The following is a 17,707-nucleotide window of genomic DNA, read 5'->3' as shown; positions in this document are numbered from 1 at the left end:
ACCTAGTCCTTCAGCCAACCCTCCCCCAAAGTCTCCCCTACGGCCCACCCCTCCCCCAAGCACAGAAGTGTGAACTTCTCGCGAGTTCAGGCGCTGTCACCAAGCTAATCCCGGGTCTCAGCCCTCCCGCAGCCCGGGCTTTTAACTTCGGAGGGTTCCTGACCGCCCCCGCGCTCCTCTCCCCTCCACACCCCCCCGCACCCCACCCAAAGGCCAAGGCTTCGGCAAGAGGCCCAAGCCCGCTCCTCCCCAGCCGCTGACCCCCCGAGCTCAAGAGGCGAGGCGCAGCAGCGACCTCGTTCGCTAGCTCGCGCCATCTCCGGGTTTCGTTTCCCAGGACCTTGGGTAGGAGGACAGATATGTGCAGCGGGGGGTGCAGGGGAGTGGGGGACAAGGGGGCCTTCTCTCCTCTAAGCCCGAGGCCTGGATTGAGGGACGCGGTTGCTGGTGGGAAGGAGGCCTCTGCGCTAGTGGCCTGGGTGGCCAGAGCGGCGTGGCTGGGCGTGTGGCACTCAGGCCGGGCGCAAAGCGTTACCTCCGTGGATGGGAGGCGGCCTTGTACCCAGAGTTGCGACTGTGAGGGTCGCGGTCAGTGCTCTGGGACTCGGCAGCCATGGCACATCCTTGACCTCTGCGCCTTGTCTCTCCAGGGAGCTGGCAGAGCGTCCGTCTGGTCTCGTGGAGTTCCCGGCAAGGAAGCTCTAAACTGCCCAGACCTGTGGCGCCTGGATGCGCTTCGCGGCTTCGAGGGCTTGGTCTGCCGCGGTCGCCCGATCCTCTGTCCCCAAGGAGAGCAGCGGTGCAGGCAGTGTCAGAAACCTCTCTCGCCCCCGCCCCATGGGAACCTAGATCTCTTATGGGGCTCAGCTGATCAGCTGGTGATGCGACATCCATGCCTGCTTCAGGTCTCCTGTCAGTGTCTGGCAGGCTGTACTGGATGGAATATTGAGGCCCCTGTCCTCTGGCACAGGGTTCGATGGACAGGTCCCCCACTTAAAGCCCTGGTTCTCCGCAGCGGATTAGTCCAGTCCAGTGAGGGGCTGCTGTGGGGAAACTCGATAGAACCACAGCGTCATCTGCCTAAGGTCACATTCCTCAGATTTAGTAAAACCTGAGGACCTGGACTGCGGGGAATGCGGGTCAGGACCCCTCCTCTCTCCTTTATGATGGTCCTTCTCTCTACAACTCTGCACGGTTAACAAAGGCTGTAGCCAGAATCTCAGTCCCCCCCCCCCCCCACGCCCAGCCAAGACAGAACTTCTAGGACCTTCACATCTTTCTTGTTTGAAATGGAGAGGATTGGGTGCAGTAGTGTGCCCCACTTGGCTACCCTGGGCCTAGAGTAGGAATGTCCCTGGAGGACAGAGGATCGCTACACTGAGTGGACCCTGAGTAGCTGGAAGCACCCTGCTTTTCACTGCTCCTGGTTTTAAATCAAACCCTGAGATGCTCAGGCACCGGAAATGCAAGGGCAGGTTTCAGGAAGTGTAGGTCAAGCCACAATTTGAAAACGAAGCCATGGTCACCACAAGTAGTGGCCATAGCTGTTGTTCTCACAATCTGAACAGCAAAGCCTGCATTTGAGCAGATGTTCCTCTTTCTCCTGGATATGCACCTGCAAAGACCTGGTTTCCAATTCCGATCCTGCTTGGAACTCTGCAGGACCAGGTTGCCGCAGTCTTTTCCCCAGCTTTCATCAGCAAAGTGGCCATCTCCCAGTCCCATACTGTGGCCGTTGTCCCAGTAGGGAGAGCAAGGACCGGAACCCACACGCGAGCCCCCAGCCCCGGCTTAGACCCGAGAGAAGGCAACGGGAGCGGTGCCACTGGAAAGGGCTCCCTGTGCGAGCTCCGGCAGCTCGAAGTCCTCAGCCCCAGGGAGGCGCTCTCACCGCCCGGAGGCTCGCCCGCTAGGCTCCGCCGCCTGGTGTCTGCCTCGGGGAACAGTGAGACCAGGAGGCAGGAGCCTCTGGTCTGGAGCTGTCGCTGGTGGCGGCCTCCGTGTGGACCTCAAACTCTCAGCCTCCGTGGGCCTCAGGGAGGGCTGGCAGGACCGTCCCAGCCGGTCCGCCAAGTCCCAGGAGGCCGGATCAACAGCCGGCAGCAGCTACCAGTCCCCGGCCACTTCCTGAGTGGACCCTGCGGCCTGGGGCTCCGCTCCTTTGACCCCTGGATAGCCCGCTGCTGTGCCCCAGCCCTGGCCTGGGCGGTTCTGACTAGTCCTGCCGCCCAGAGCGGAAGCGACTCCAAGGGTTCTGCAGCGGAGCCACCACCGTGCGGAGCGCGGGCCCAGGGGCGCTGGTCCGGGATCGCTTCCACGTGGCCCCGAGAAACGATATTTCAGAAGCCACTGCAAAGGTCCCGCTTATCTCTCTCCCCTCTCCCACGCGCTGATTCAGAGACCCTTCTTTTAGCTCCTCTGTGTCATAAAATATTTTATTGGGAAAAAAATCACCGTCTTCGCACGAGAGGGGTAGGGGCCCCAGCGACATCAGGGACGCGGCCGCAGGGCTGAGCCGCCGTCCATTTGCAGCCTCTGACCAGGGGTGGCCTGCGCCGCCACAGGGTCCCCAACTCGGAGAAGCTGTGTGTGCCTGAGGCGTCCGGGCCCAAGGGCCGCCCGAGGCGGTGGGGTGCGGGAAGGAGCGGGGCGTGAATGCGCGTAAAGCTCTCGGCGCGGGGAGCTCTGGCCAGAGGCGACTTTCTACCGCCGGGGTGAGTGAGTCTCCAGGCTAGGGCCGGGCGCGCCGGGGCCCGGGTTTGGTTTCGAGGTTTGTGTCCTTTCTTGTTTAGTCCCTAACTGTCCGCATTCAAGGTAATAATAAAAGGTTTAGAAAATAAACAGCGTGGAGGCGGAAGGGCCAGCTCTCGGGCTTCTGGCGGGCTGAGGGGGCCGCAGTGGCGCGGGGGTCCCCGGACTGCTCGCTCAGTCCTCGTGGCCCTTGTCGCTGGCCTCGCCCGGCGCCTCCACCGGCTTCTCTGCCTCCTTGGCGCGTTCCTGCTCGGTGAGCTGCTCGCTGGTGGGGATGGAGTTCTTCTTGGGCCGCCCCTTGGGTTTGGTGGGGGACTCCAGGCCGCCGCCCTGCAGCACCTGCGCGGGACCCGGCACCGGTGAGCTGGTACTGGGCACCCCACGCCCTGTGCTCGGGAGGGCCTGAAGGGCCCAACAGGCCATCTGAGGCCATGCCTAGCCCCGGGGATATGGAGGTCATTTGAGCGTGGTGGGGAAAAAGAGACCAGAGACTGGGCTAGGGGTTCGAGGCTGCCAGAAAGCCAGAGGGTGCAGCAGGGCATGAAGAAATGTGGGCTGGGCAAGGGCACCCAGAGGGACAGAAAGAGCAGAGAGGATCCATTTGGGTACCAGGCACGGAGGCCATGGTGGGGGGGGGGGGGGGAGAACAGCTCTTGAAGAAGAGCCCAGGGGCCTGGCGGCAACCGAGGGCACAGAAGCCACCCCACACTCACTATTTTCTTCCACTTCATCCTCCGATTCTGGTACCAAGTCTTCACCTGCAACTGGCTCAGGCCCAGGGACTCAGCAAGATCTATTCTGGAAAGAGCGGGGTGCACCCTCAGCAGGGTGAGCTGTCCCCTCTCACACAGACACACACACACACAGACACACACACACACAGACACACACACACGCGCGCGCGCGCGCGCCTGCTGAGCTAGGCCTGGCTCAGCACTACCTGTCCGGTGTGGAGAGGTACTTCTGCTTCTCGAAGCGTTTCTCTAGGCCCATCAGCTGCAGCTCGGTGAACACGGTGCGACTACGACGCCCCTTCTTGGCCTTGGTGCCTGGCTCCCCAGTGCCCGGGGCCTCCAGCTTCCCGCGCAGCTGCAGCTCCAGAGGCAGGTGCGGCGCGCCCGCCACGCTGGGCAGCCCAGGCCCCGCGGCCAGCAGCGCCGAGCCCAGCCCGGAGCAGCCCAACGGCGCCAGCGGGAACTTAAACACCGCCGCCTGCTCGGCCTTCAACACGGCTGCGGGAAGAGAACGAGGAGCAGGGTGAACTCAGGCTCTGCGTTTCCTCGGGAAGATGCCTCCGGCATCCGCGGCCGCCAGCGCCGCCATGGGCTAGCGCCTGACCAGTGCCACACAGTATAAAACCCTCTGCCTGGCGCGTGCGACTTAAGCAATGCCTAAGGTTACCCAGTCCGACGCCAGTGTCCTCCAGTCTGGGAATGGGGACCTCCCACACGCCTCCACCCTGGGCTCTACCCTGGCCTTCCTCAGGCCTACGACGCCGTTAAGATTTCGGGGTTCTCAATGAACAAGTACAAAGCTCCGAGGTGCACAGAGTGTGTTTCACGGAACAGGGAGGCCAAGAAGAAAAGGTAGCGAGATAAGATGATCGTTTGCCCAATCAAAGCGGCATTGCTATGTTGGGGAAAGAACATCGATGGAACGAGTAGCTCTACTCCTCTGTGTGTGCAGAACAGCCATTGCCCGGCGGCGGTCTGCAGCGGGGGTAGGTTTGAGCCCTTCCTGAAAATTCAAAGCACCCCATAAATCCAAAAATTGTTATTCCTTTTTTCTCTGTTTAGACTCTATCGTGTGAAACTATTTCCATTTCCATTAGTCGTAAATTATTTTTTTTCCCGCTTCAAACGAATTATTAACCTTAGTACAGCCGGAGGCAAGACCTAGCAGGGATGCTGCAGCAAAGTCAGACTTAAAACGAACAAACTGGCCCTGCTGCCCCATGAGAAGGTGGAGCCCTCTCTGGAGGGCCAGCGGAGCCCAGGAGGACGGCAGTCAGGGCTGGGGTCTCGCTAGGACGTGGAGGCCTCCCTTCACCACAGGCACCTCTACGCGGGCAGGTGCTGTCCCATGCAGTGAGCGAGAGCTGGTCAAAGTTCGGGTAAGTGTGAGGAGGGGGCCAGTGGGAAGGATACTTAGGGAAAAGGTAGGAAAAGGAAGGCAGGCCCACCCCTCCGAGACGCGCCAAGAGAGACGAAGGTAGGGTGCAGAGACCTGGGGAAAGGCCAGAAGAACCAGGGGTGCCGTGGAGAGGGCACTGGCGGGCAAGGCAGGCCCCGCCAAGGAAGGAAGGGAACCCGGAGCGGCAGTAAAGGCCCGTTGGGCAGCTCAAGGTCCACGGCGCGGCGGGCCTGGAAGCGGAAGGGCCCGTCAGAAGCGGCTCAAGGCGGGCCTCCTGTCCCCAGGCGAGGCCAAGGGGCGCTGGCGCTCCAGCAGAGGCCAGTGTGTCGCCCGCCTGAGACCACGGGCTGCAGGAGGCTTCGGGCCGACTTGAGCCTGCATCAGCCCCGCACCGCACTCGGAAACTCGGGCCTCTTCCTCAGGGTCCGGCTTCCCCGCCCAGGGCAGTCTCGGACAGTCCTTTGCGGCAAAGGCCCGGGAGCTCGCGGCCTCAGGTCGCTTTAACCCGCAATCGGAGGTTAGCAGTCCTGACCTGCGCCCGCGGTGGGAACACGGGCTCGGTTCCCCGGCCGGAGGCCGCAGGGAGGCAGTGAAGAGGAGGGCGAACACCCACCCCGCCGGCCCAGCCCGCGGGCACGAGGCCTGGTTCCTGCACGGCCCGGTGCCGGCCCCTCCGCCTCCCAGCCGGGGCGCTGGGGGAACCGCCCGGGGCCCCGGCGCCCAGCGCCCAGAGCCGCGTCCTCGCGACGGCGCGGCTCGCCCTCCCTCCCAGCGCCGCCGCCCCGGGCTCCGCACGTACCCAGGTGGCTGTGGAAAGGCCGCGCGGCCAGCAGCGCCTGCACACCGAACTTGAGCAGCTCGCCCGCGGCGGCGGCGGCGGCGGCGGCGGGTGCGGCGCCCTTGGGCCCCGGGGGCTCGGTGAGAATCTCCTCGATCATGAAGCTGCGGTAGCGGTGAGGCCTGTGGTCCATGCAGCCCTCGGGCGGCCCGAAGCGCACAGCGCCCGGCTCACCGGGCCGCTGCATCGCGGCGCCCGCAGCTCAGCAGCAGCGGTGGCTCCGGCGCAGGGCCCGCGTGGGGCTCTAGGCCGGCCCGCAGCTCCCGGCGGCGCGCGGGCGCGGGCACATGCCCCCCTCCCCCGCCGGCCGGCCGGGCGGGGCGCAGGGCGCGGGCGGGGCGCGCGGGGCTCGGCCGGTCGGACCCGGGACTGTGCCCCCGCCCCGCGCCGCCGCACCTCTAGCATAGCCGGCTCCGCGTCACCGCCCCGCCCAGCCCGGCTGCCCCGCCCAGCGTCGCCCGCCGCCCCCCGCCTCACCCCACCCCAGGCTGAGCCCGAGGGAGGGCCAGAGAAGGGAAGAAGGCGGGAGGGAGGGGGCCTCCAAACGGGCCGGCGGAGACGCAGACCGAGGGAGACCCAGCGGAGCGCACGCCCAGGAAGCCCAGAGCCGAAAAGATTGCGAGAGGAGACCCCCAGAGAAGAGAGCAAAGGGATCGAGAGAGGTGAGAGAGGGGCCAAAGTAAGGCAGCAAGGGCCACCCAAGATGCGAGACAGAGACGTGAGGGTGTCGGGGACGTCGAGCCGTGCGAAGAGAGACCAACAGAGGCGCAGGAGTCAACAGGGCACAGAGGTAAGAAGGGCAGAAAGAGGGGACAGTAAGAGAGGTCAGCGAGGAAGGGGAGCGGCCTGGGCAGGGGTTCAGGAGCCCGTGAGAGGTCGGTTGGAGGAGAGGCAAAGCCAAGCGGCTCGACTGGGAAAGGGATGACCGTGCGCAGCCTCCTGGCCGGGGCGCAGAGCTCGCGGCAGGGATGCCGCAGTGTGCAGGGGTGCAACTCATCGAGCAGAAGCTGTACCTGTGCACTCCCACCTCAGTTTACCAGGCACGGCCTCATTTTCGCCCCGAGCTACTCTGAGAGTAAAACTCTCTCCAGCTGCAGTCTGCTTATATTGCCAAGTGGTTCGTGGACACAGCTTCCTTGGTAACCGCAGGGAACTTTGGGGTAGGTTGAATCCCCGTAGAAAGAGAGGAAAGGATGGATGAGAGGAGAAGGAAAGGCTGCACTCGGCTTTTTTCCCAGCTTCGGAGCCTCAGAAAAACCGTTACTGGGTGGAGCTGGGTAAGGAACAGAGGACGCCCTGGGAGCCTGAGGACAAGAGTGAGGTCTCTTATCTCTGAGCCTTACGGTCCCCGATGTAATGGAGGGAGGCCCAGCCTTCTCTAGCTCCTTCTCCTCATTGCAGGAATATAATAAATTTCCCGCCTTAGCGGTGGGAGAAACAGTACCAAACCCAAGCTTCACTCTCTGCCCCGGCCACTCCAGGTCAGACCACTGCGCCTTTCCGGGTCTCAGTGCCCTGACGTGTACCAAGGAGAGGCTGACATTTGGCTCCAGCCAGGCTGCTAGCACTAAGTGAGAGCCCTGCACCTGCTGGCCCCACGGAGGCTGTTGGAGACAGGTCCATGCATCATAGCAAGAAGCGTCAGGCGAAGGTGGATAGGGATTGGTGTCCCCAGGGAAGATGACTGCCACCTCTCAGGAGTCCCCCACCTGGGTTCCTGGGACACTTCTTCCTTTGTGAGTTAGGCGTACGGCCTCAGTGGTCACTTTGAGAAATAGAGCCAACCATACCCATGGCTCTGTTCTGCTTCAAGGTGATGCAGTTTCTATAGCTCCAGCTGCTGGTGGTAAGGCCTTGAGACTCGCCCCAGGCGTTGGCACCTGCCCCAGACTTTGAGTGGATTAGGAGATGGCCAAGATTCTTTGCCCATAGGGACAAAGAATGTCTTACCAGAAGCTCCAACAAGACTAGGAGGACCCTAAGAGCCCAGCTGCCTCTACCCCCAGTTGTGAAGAGACATCTGCTGGGACTGCCCCTCCCTGAACATCACAGCCATCATCCAAACAGAAAGGTGGGCTCCAGGTGTTGTACCTGAATGTCACAGGACTCTTCAGACGGGAATTGGTGGGGACCCCTAAGACTGATGATATTCCATACAGGGCAGGCCTCCCTCCCAGCGAGAGAAGTGGAGAGAAGCCACCAGGCAAACAGAAAAGTCAGCATCTCCTGGAACCCTGGGCAACCCAGCTGTGACCTCTCCACACATGTGGGCACAATGGACCCCTCCCTAAATGGGTGCTGGGCTGTCACCAACTACAACCACCTACTTTCTCAGGTGGGGAAGCTGAGGCCCAGCAGGGAGAAGGCACTGGCCCAAGGACCACAGTGAGCCGGGTTGGTTTGCTCTTGCTCCCCCTGAATTCAGTTTGGAGCTCATTTTCTCTCACCTTCCCAACCCCAGTCGACCACCTGCTGTCTCCTCATCTTGCTTCCACATCTTCTTAAGAGATTAGCCTGAATATAGTGACTTCATTGGAGGGTGAGGCCCAGCCACCCCTCCATCCCTTCACCTCCTGTTGGGCCCCTGGGCTCTAGATTTGGGAAAGCCAGACTAGTGCAGGCCAGCCCCCACCTCCTTTAACAGGCGCAGAGGCAGTAGAGAGCCCCCCGCCCCAGCCCGGGTCAGGGCTTTTCCCTGGAGGCCAGGAGAGGCCAGAACCTGGGAGAGTCCTGCGCAGAGGACCCCCTCTGGGAACGAGGCCCCAGGGTCCTCTGGGGGAATGCCCGGCGGGCCTTGCAAGCCCCAAGGGCAGAGAGAGCCCGCGTCCACCGTGGCACCCCTGGTACTACCCATCCTGCGAGGGTAGGCCTCTAGTACCATCTAGAAGCAGACCCACTCGCAGATAAACCCCTTTCAGGCGAAAAAAAAAAAATGCTCACAAACTGCCTTTTTTGTCCCGGGAAATGCCGCGTTGGCGCCGGCGAAGGGTTTTCCCAGAGAGTGGGCTCTGCTCCGCCGGGATTAGAGGGCCAGAGCAGGGCAGCCCCTGAGCAGGGCGGCCTCCAGGCCCCCACGCGGTCCCCGCCCCGCAGACCCACCCAGAGGCGAAGTCACCCTGCCCGCCGCTTGGACCCTCCGGACCTCCCGCCACCCCGTGAAAATCCCGGAAACCGTCCGCTGCGGCGGGAGCTGCGGAAAAGGTGACCTCAGCGCCCGGGGCCAGCCGCCGTCTCCAGCGGCCGGTCGCGAGGGGCTTCCAGCAGCGGGGGCTCCCTGCCCGCCGCTTCTCGGCTTCTCGCACCCAGAGCCGCGAGGAGGCGGTGACACGGGGGCGGGGGACCTCCCTCCCTGAGCGAACCCCTCCGTCCCGGGGCGCAGGGTCGAGACCCCCTCCTCCCGCGCAGCCTCCCCCTCCGGCGCCCCCCGGGGGTTCTGAGGCCGACGGGGCGGGGTGCGCCCTGTGCCGAGGGGATGCGGGAGGGGCGGACGGGCTGGGCAGGGCGGGCAGGTCTGGGCGCTCCTGCACCGCCCGCGGTCCTGCTCCCTCCGGCCCCGCCCGACCCCCGCCGTTTCCCGGGTCTCCATTCCCAGCGGCCGCGGGTTTGTGTTTGATTCGGCAAAGCTCAGGCGGGGCGAGAATGCAGGGCGGTTTCTTCGGGATCGAAGGGCTCCCCTCCGGTTGCCCGCGCCCCGAGGCCGCCCGCGGGGACCCTCCTCCCCGGTGGATGGACCGGGAACCGAGCCCGGACGGGACCCGCGGTCCTGCCGTCCTGTCCCCGCGGCGGCGGCGGCGCCTGAGACGAAGCTGGTCCTCCTCCCCCTTTTTTTCCGTGAGCCTTCGGTTCTGATCGCCTCCAGCCCGGGCCGGGCGGCGGCGGCGACAGTGGCCCTGGGGCCGGCCCGCGGGCCGCTCCTGCTCGGCGCCCGGCCCGGGGACCGGCTGCCCAGGTCCTGCCTTCAAAACCGGGGTCCTCGGGGTGATAAAGCCGCCCGGCCTCGCGGTCGCCGGGCGCAGCCGCCCTGGGCCGCACGGTGACCTTCTCTCTGGAAAAGCGGGTCCTGGCGACGCCTTCCTGGAGGAGAGTTTCGAGTCAAGTGTGGACTTTTCGTTTTGAATCTTTTCAAAGGCCCGTGAGCTCGGGGCTCGAGTCGTGGTTGGGGACGGAGTCTTTTTGAGACACGCACCCTCTTCAAGCAATGGACACTTTTGTTTCTTTGGAATTGGTGACTTTGTTTTGTAACTATTTTTTTTAATGTGTGGTCTTATTTAGAAACCTGCGTTTTAAAAAGATCCATAGGCAGGCAGTAACTGATGTGACGCACAGAACACTGGTTCTTCGAGCCCCGGGGACGCAGGGCGATTCCGCGGGACAGCGCAGCGCCCGCCCCCGGCCTCCCCCAGGGCGGGTCCCGACTCCACTTCCCGCCCGCACCTCGGCGGGCCCGCGGCTCTCGCTGCGACGCTGGAACTGAGTCCTGGAACCCACGCCCGGGGCGAGAAGTCGAGGTGCCTGCGCCTGGGTGCGGGCTCCTCCCTGCGGCGCGCGGGGACCCTTCTAGAACGTGAGCGGCCCGAGTGGTGAGCGCTGGGCGGCGGCGCCTTGGGTGCCAAGGCCAGGGCGCCGAGGTCTGACTCGGAGCTTTCCGGCCTTCTGGGGAGAGCGAAGGTCGTGTTAGCGACTTCATCCCGGCAGGTGCCAGCTCGCCAGCTCGCCAGCGGTCGCTGCTCCTGAGGACGCGGAGCTGCCCCAGCGAGGAGCCTCGAGACGCAGAGGAGAGCCCCCTGACCCGGGACCGGGTCTGCGCAGCCCGGAAGGCCAGACGCGCGTGAAAACGTCTAGACTAGCTTTTCCTTTCTTTTTTCTTTTCCTTACTTCTTTGTTTTCCCCTTCCTTTTCTCTCCCTCCGTCCAGTTAGTCCTTTTTATTTTTCTTTTATTAACTTGCCTGCATCTCTCTGTTGCGCTCACTCTCGTTCCCTACTGCTGCTCCCTCTCCTTTCCCAGTTTCTTTGTCAGAGGGCCACCAAACCACAGTCCATCCCCTGATAGCACTCACCGTCTCACCACCCCACACCTAGCCTGCCCAAGGTGCCAGGTGCAGATCTCCTGGAGGGTTCTGTGATCTGTTTATTTGGACCAGAGTTTCCTCCCAACCAGGAGGGCAGCCTTGGGGGCCAGGCCCCAGCTAAGGAAGGCGTCCTAGCCCAGTTTCCCAGCCAGATGAAGGGGGAGGGGGGCACTACACCTCCTCCAGGATGTCTTCCAGAAGCAGGTGGGAGACCAGATGACATTGCCTGTTCAAGCAGAGACTCACACTGTGTACTCCCTGACACAGAAGTTCCTTCTCTGTCTGAGATTGGGGTTGGGGCAGGGGGATGGCCTACAGGAAACAGAGGCCACAGCCATCCTACCCTTTAGAAGCCAGGCCAAGACCAGCCTCTGGTTCCTGGGTTTCAGGCCAGCCCCCTTCCCTCCTGCTAGTCTGAGCAAGAGGAACGAGCCAGGAGCCCAGTTCCCATCCAGAGTCACTTGGCTCTCCTAACCCCTTCGCCCATCACACCTGTGCTTTCTGCACCCTCTTGTACTTGCTTCTTGGTGCCAGAACAAGCTCAGAGGCTCTGCTCACAAGTGCCCAAATGTCATGCAGGGCACACACGGGACCCCAAAATGAGCCCAGGACCTTTGGCTTCAGATTCTTCCTTGCTACTGGCCGTGAGCAAGCCCATTCTCTGACCAAGCCTCAGTTTCTCCATGTGAAAAAAACAACAGAGTGTGGACTGGATGAATCCTCCTGTCAATCTTAACAGACTAGATAAAGGAGGATCACAAAACTTTTCCTGTAAACGGCCAGTTCGGCAAATATTTCAGGCTCCGCCAGCCGTGCAGTTCTGTTGCAGAACTCCGCTGTTCGCGTGAAAGCGGCCGTAGGTAATATGTGAATGATGAGTGTGGCTGTTTCCACCGAACTTCAGTTATACACAGTACAACTTGAATTTCATGTAATTTTCACATCATGAAATATTGTTCTTATTTTTTATTTATTTCGATCACTTAAAAATGTAAAAACCAGACAAAAACACACAATGGGCCAGACTTCACCAATTCTTGGTCTAGATTTTCTTTCTTTTTTTTTATTGCATAAATGTATGTATGCACTTATATATCAGAAGTGTTGCCTTATCTAAAAACGTTTTCTCCATGGTATTAGGACCTTAGAAACATGAATCATCTGGTACGTTTCCTGTTTCCTTGTCTGAGTTCTCAACAATTTTATATCTTCCTGGTACTAATATACCTAGACACAGGGCTGGCTGCTTAACAGTCGTCATCTCATTTAATCCCACAATAGTCTTTGGAGTAGATTGCTCACCTCACTTTCCAGCTCCTTGCGCACCCCAGATGACAAGATGCTCATTCCCTTTAACTACAGCTCTAATAGACTCTGATGGCTGCTGATAGCCCAGCGACTTGACCAGCAGCCCAGGAAGGTCGAGGCCACCATGGATGTGTGTATTGCCTCTGGGATAGTCCTTCCCATCTCCTCTCAATCTCATCTAAATCCTCTCCAGCTGGTGAAATGTGGATGAGCGAGGGGTCGTGGCCTTGATTTTCTGGGAGTTTCCCAAGCCCTGAGACTCTACAGGGCTTTGCAGCTGCCAAGTGACAAATCTTGCAAGGAATAAGCAAAGGGAAAGAATATGACAGAAAAATAGCTATTATAAATGTGTTACTTGCCTAAAGAGTTTCCAGGAAATCTTGCTTATTGGATTCCCTCACCCTATCTGCATTCCTAAAAGGCTCTTGCGCCCTCTGCTGGTAATATTGAGTCCTAACCAGGCTCTCTAGGACCGTTTTTTACTCTTGAAAAAGGAAAACCCGCCCAGGACTTTCTCTCCTCTTTTTGACAGGACACCTGCAAGATGCAAAGATATAAAGAAAAGAAAGCATTTCATCTGTCTCAGTGAGTGATACAGACAGATGTGCCTACCACTGACAAGAAAGCTGTGGGACGGGCAGGTGGATGGATGGCTGATGCAGACACGTTGGGCTCGTGGCTTCTGGAGGATAATGCGCAAATAGTGAGCTGGCCATGCATGTCGGCAGTTAACTGTTTGGATACTTTTAGTGTTTGCCACGGCTGGTCTGCGGAGACATAACAGCTCCACGCCTCCCAGCTTTCCCCCAAGGTCCATGGGGAAGTCTCCTGGCTCTTTCTGCTAAGAAGGGGAGTCTCTCAGTCCAGTTATAGGCTCCATGTGCACTCCTCAGCCTATAATGGCTGCGTTGCATCTTCCCCTTACATTTCATTTCTTCTCAGGTCTAGGAAGAGGACACTTGACCCTCAATTTACAAGCAAGGAAAAAAGGGCAGAAGGGCTACCTAACTTGTCCAAGTGGCAGAGCCAGGGTTTGAGGCAGCACTCCCTCTATAGCACCACAGTGGCCTTTTGGGGCCCTCCCTTATTCTCTCTCTTCTCTCTCCAGCCCTGAGGTCCAGACCGGTTCAGCTCCAGTGGCCAAAGGTCAGTTCCAGTCAGTGTTCACAAGCCAGCCACACTTAACTGTGTCCAAACATGGCTCCCCATCTCTCACTTTCCCAGGTTGTCGCTCCTGCTCCCCACACCTGGGCTGGGCAGAGAAGAGCAGCCGAGGCAACCGTGAGTGCAGACACACCTCGCTGACCACTGACCAGGGAGAGCCCTGGGAAGTGGACCCGTTCCCATCAGAGCACACACAGCAGGCAGGGCATCCCCGCCAGAAAGGCAGGGCAGCCAGGGTACACAGCCTCTTCCATGGGCTGGCCGCCATGCTGGTCCCAACCCAGGCCCATCCCAGCTGTCTAGAAGAGCAGATGGGTTTCGAGGATAAAGGGTGACGAAAAGTGGTGGCTTTAGGAAGGACAAGCCACTCTGAGAAGCCAAGGAGGAGTCAGGGAAGGCAGGGGAAAGTAGGGTGAATAGGTGTCCATCCTGATATGGAAAGTAGGCACAAGGAGGCAGAGGAGCACCATTTGGCAGGGTTGGGAAGCCCTCTGGATCACTGAGCTCAGAGAAGGGGTCAAAGACCTTCTAGGACAGGGGTCGGGGAACATTTTGGCTAAGAGAGAGCCATGAACGCTACATATTTTAAAATGTAATTCCGTGAGAGCCATACAATGACCCATGTATGTTATACATTATCCAATAAAAATTTGATATTGTCCTGGAGGACAGCTGTGATTGGCTCCAGTCACCCACAACCGTGAACATGAGCGGTAGGAAATGAATGGATTGTAATATATGAAAATGTTTTATATTTTTAACATTATTATTTTTTTTATTAAAGATTTGTCTACGAGCCAGATGCAGCCATCAAAAGAGCCGCATCTGGCTCACAAGCCATAGGTTCCCAACCCCTGTTCTAGGAAGTCTGGATGGCCAACCACTTTGAGGCTGGAAGGCGTATCCCAGAAGCAAGATTGTTCCCAAATGGTTTTGCATTCGATGGTACTGACAGCAGCTTGCTCTCAGCTGGGGAGTTATAATTGTAGACCCTCCTGATGCCCAGAGACAGCAATCAGGGACCCTGGGAAGGGTCTGGGCACCTCTGTTATAACCACATAACTAGTTGGGTTATCATCGAACGTGCTATCAACGGCACTTCCTGGGGATAACAACACACACAACTGTGTCTAGCAGTCCTGCCAATTATCTGTTTCCTTCTGTTCCCAAAGAACCAAATGGGATTAAAGAGATTGTTACCATTAAGTTCTAGGACATTCTGCATGCCCCTTTACCTGACGATAAACTACATGTTGAGACAAGGGAGGAAAACATCCTATGTGTATACTTCATGTTCACAATCTACCTTAATTTAGAAAGCTGGTGTCTTGCTGCTTTATGGGTCTATTATAGATCAGAGCAAAATTCATCTCTGGGATTTTGAGTGAGGGAAGTGTGGCAGGCCGAATTCTGAGATTGCCCCCTGCTGTATGTGTCCATATCATCCCCAGCCCCGTGAAATGCGGGCTGACCTATCAGGGTGATAGACTGTCACTACCCTGATGGTGTTACCTTAGGTGGCAAAAAAAAAAAAAATTGCTAATGGTAATTAAGGTCCCTAATAGGTTGGTTTTGAATAGACAGAAAGGGAGATTATCCTGGACCTGACCTGACTAGATGACCCCTTATAGAGGGATTGAGGCCCTCACTGATGTCAGAGCAGATCTCCGCAGGCTCCCAGCCAGAACCCAGGGTAGCCTCTGGGAGCTGGGAGCGAGGAAACAGATTCTACTGACAGCACAAGTGACCTTCCAAGCAGGCCCATCTTCCACTGGGCCTCCAGATAGGACCACAGCCCAGCCAACTGCCCTGCCTGCCACTCTGTGAGACCCAGAGCAGAGCACCCGGCTCAGCCCTGCCAGGCGACAGCCAGAGAGCCATTGCCAGCCTCGAGCACTGTGATGGGCACGGGAGGCCGGGGGTTTCCAAGGCTGGCGGTTTCTGAGGCTGCCCCTCCCGGGAGCTGACCTGGGCAGGTGTGAGGTATGAGGTATGCTGCATAGGAGAGGGCAATATGGGGGTGGTTCTTGAAATTTTACAATGCTGGGAGTCAGGCAAGCCATCCTGGGCTCAGAGGCCACAGCCCCATATAACCTGGCTGTGAAAATCAATGGGAATTCTGTCAGCCAGGGAGAGACAGGAGTCTACTAGAAACCTAGGTACCCTCTTAAAGGGCCAACACAAAACATCTCATTCATGGCCACTCACCCTGGGCTCTGACAGCGGGTGGGCAGCTGGAAGGAGACTGCAGTTGTGTGCGATCAGACTAGGTTGTGTGGTTCCAAGGAGAGAGCTGAAAGGGCAGTGGCCAGGGTCCCTGTGCCGAGTCCCTCTCCCACACTGCCCACAGATATCATCTTTCCTAGGTCAAGCACTCCCCTCCATATTACATCAGCCCGGGGGATGCACTAGCCCCACCCTCCCAAATTCCATTGGCCCCGCCCCGCCAAGCTTGCACCCTTCCTAGGAGTCAGCTGGCTGTGGTCAGCCTGGGCACTTGGTGAAACCTCTCTAGGAAAGCTCTCAAGGAAGTCCAAGCAGACTCAGGGAGAGATTGAGTTGTGTGGCTCTAGAACAGGGTCCATTTTTTCCCTTACACACGTGACCAGCACACCTGACCATTCTGGTGGCAAACCCTCTCTTCACACAGCCAAATCTTGGGCCTGATAACTCTGCTGGCCTCACCCTGACAACTCACTGAGAGTCTGCCCCACCACAAAGGTCCACAGTTATGGCTGGCCTTGGTGTCCCCTGAGACTTTTGCTGAGTGACCTCAGCTCTTGCACCAGTGCCAAGTTTGATTCTGTATCAGTCTTGTGAACACAATCTGCCCCTACTTGGTTAATCACTGACAATCTACCTCACACAACTGGCTTACTGCCAGAGCCTCTTTCAGTGTCTGAACCTAATAGGCAGCAGGAGGAAGAGGATCGCAGGGCGCCTTGGGCCTTTTGCTGACACCCCAGCCCCCAGTCCTGGTGGGAGCTAGCCTTGGTGCACAGCTTGGTCCCTCTAGACCCTCTCAGGTACACCCAGGACCAACAGAGGCAGCCACAAACTGTAGATAGTTTTGTAGCTCCAAACAGGTAGCCCCAGGCTGGTCACAGGCAGTGCCTGATGTTAACAGCACTGGAGTTCCTCCCAAGAGGCCCCAGAACCAACACACCCAGTGGCAGGATTCAAACCACATCAGAGCATGGCACAATTAGCTCCATAAGTAGCACATCCAAAGGGAGATCTCAGCAGGCACGAGACCCTGCTGGGCAAATTCTGCTTCATGAGTCAGTCCCCACACAGCAGTTCATACACTATAGTTAAAGTTGATCCTCATAGTCAGCCAGCCTGAGGATCAACCCCACTCAGGACTGGCCAACAACAATCAAGATTCAACTACAACTGGAGGCTTCCCATAACGCACACAAGGGACATTCCTGGAGCACCTAGCTCAGCTTAACAGGAGGACTGTGCCACTGAATCCCATAAGACACCTTACTACATAAGGCCACCATACCAAGACTGGGAGGCATAGCAGATCTACCTAATACAAATAAACAAATACAGAGAGGCATATAGAATAGGGAGACAAAGAAACCTGCCTCAAATGAAAGAACAGGAAAAATCCCCAGAAAAAAACTAAATGAGCCTGACCAGGCAATGGTACCATGGATAGTGTCAGCCTGGGAGGCTGAGGACCCAGATTTGAAACCCCAAGATCGCCGGCTTGAGCATGGGTTCACCAGCTTGAGCATGGGGTCACCAGCTTGAGCATGGGGTCACCAGCGTGAGCGTGGGATCATAGACATGACCCCATGGTCACGGGCTTAAAGCCCAAGGTCGCTGGCTTGAGCACTGGGTCAGGCTCAGCTGGAGCTTTCCAGTCAAGGCACATATGGAAAGCAATCAATGAACAACTAAAGTGCTGCAACTCTGAGTTGCTTCTCATCTCTTTTCCTGCCTGTCTGTCTGTTCCTGTCTGTCCCCCCACCACCTCTCTCTCACTAAAAAAAAAAAAAAAAGAATAAATGTAATGGAGGCAAGCAATCTACCAGATATAGAGCTCAAAACAATGGTTATAAGGATGCTCAAGGAACTTAGGGGAAGAATGGATGAACTCAGTGAGAACTTAAATGAAGAGATAGTTAATATAAAAAAGAACATAGAACCTATACAAATGAACCAGTCAGAAATGAAGAATACAATATTCGAAATGAAGAATACACTGGAAGGAATCAACAGCAGATTAGATGTAGCAGAGGATCAAATTAGAAATTTAGACAAGATCGGGCGTGTTCAGGGTGGTATGGCCGTAGACCAAATTAGAAATTTAGAACACAAGGTAGCAGAAAACATACAATCAGAGCAGCAAAAAAAAAAAAAAAAAAAAAAAACCAATAAAAATTTTAATGAGGATAGTTTAAGGGACCTCTGGGTCAACAAGCATAA

At 58.1% G+C, this 17,707-nt stretch overlaps 1 protein-coding gene across 1 annotated transcript; it reads right to left on the bottom strand.

Moving 5' to 3' along the window:
• Positions 1 to 2,444: 2,444 nt before the first annotated feature.
• On the bottom strand, positions 2,445 to 6,083 carry BARX1 (BARX homeobox 1). The gene is made up of 4 exons (XM_066254760.1): positions 5,684 to 6,083; positions 3,692 to 3,983; positions 3,465 to 3,549; positions 2,445 to 3,090 (listed from the first exon to the last, which is right to left on the bottom strand). Exons 1-4 carry the CDS (start codon positions 5,907 to 5,909, stop codon positions 2,926 to 2,928), a joined length of 768 nt encoding a protein of 255 aa, XP_066110857.1. The 5' UTR covers positions 5,910 to 6,083; the 3' UTR covers positions 2,445 to 2,925.
• Between the last annotated feature and the right edge of the window lie 11,624 nt (positions 6,084 to 17,707).

This window comes from Saccopteryx bilineata, chromosome 2 (assembly GCF_036850765.1).
Source record: "Saccopteryx bilineata isolate mSacBil1 chromosome 2, mSacBil1_pri_phased_curated, whole genome shotgun sequence".
NCBI lineage: Eukaryota > Metazoa > Chordata > Mammalia > Chiroptera > Emballonuridae > Saccopteryx > Saccopteryx bilineata.
The sequence above is the reverse complement of the archived record's forward strand: the minus strand, read 5'-3'. Positions and strand labels throughout refer to the sequence as shown.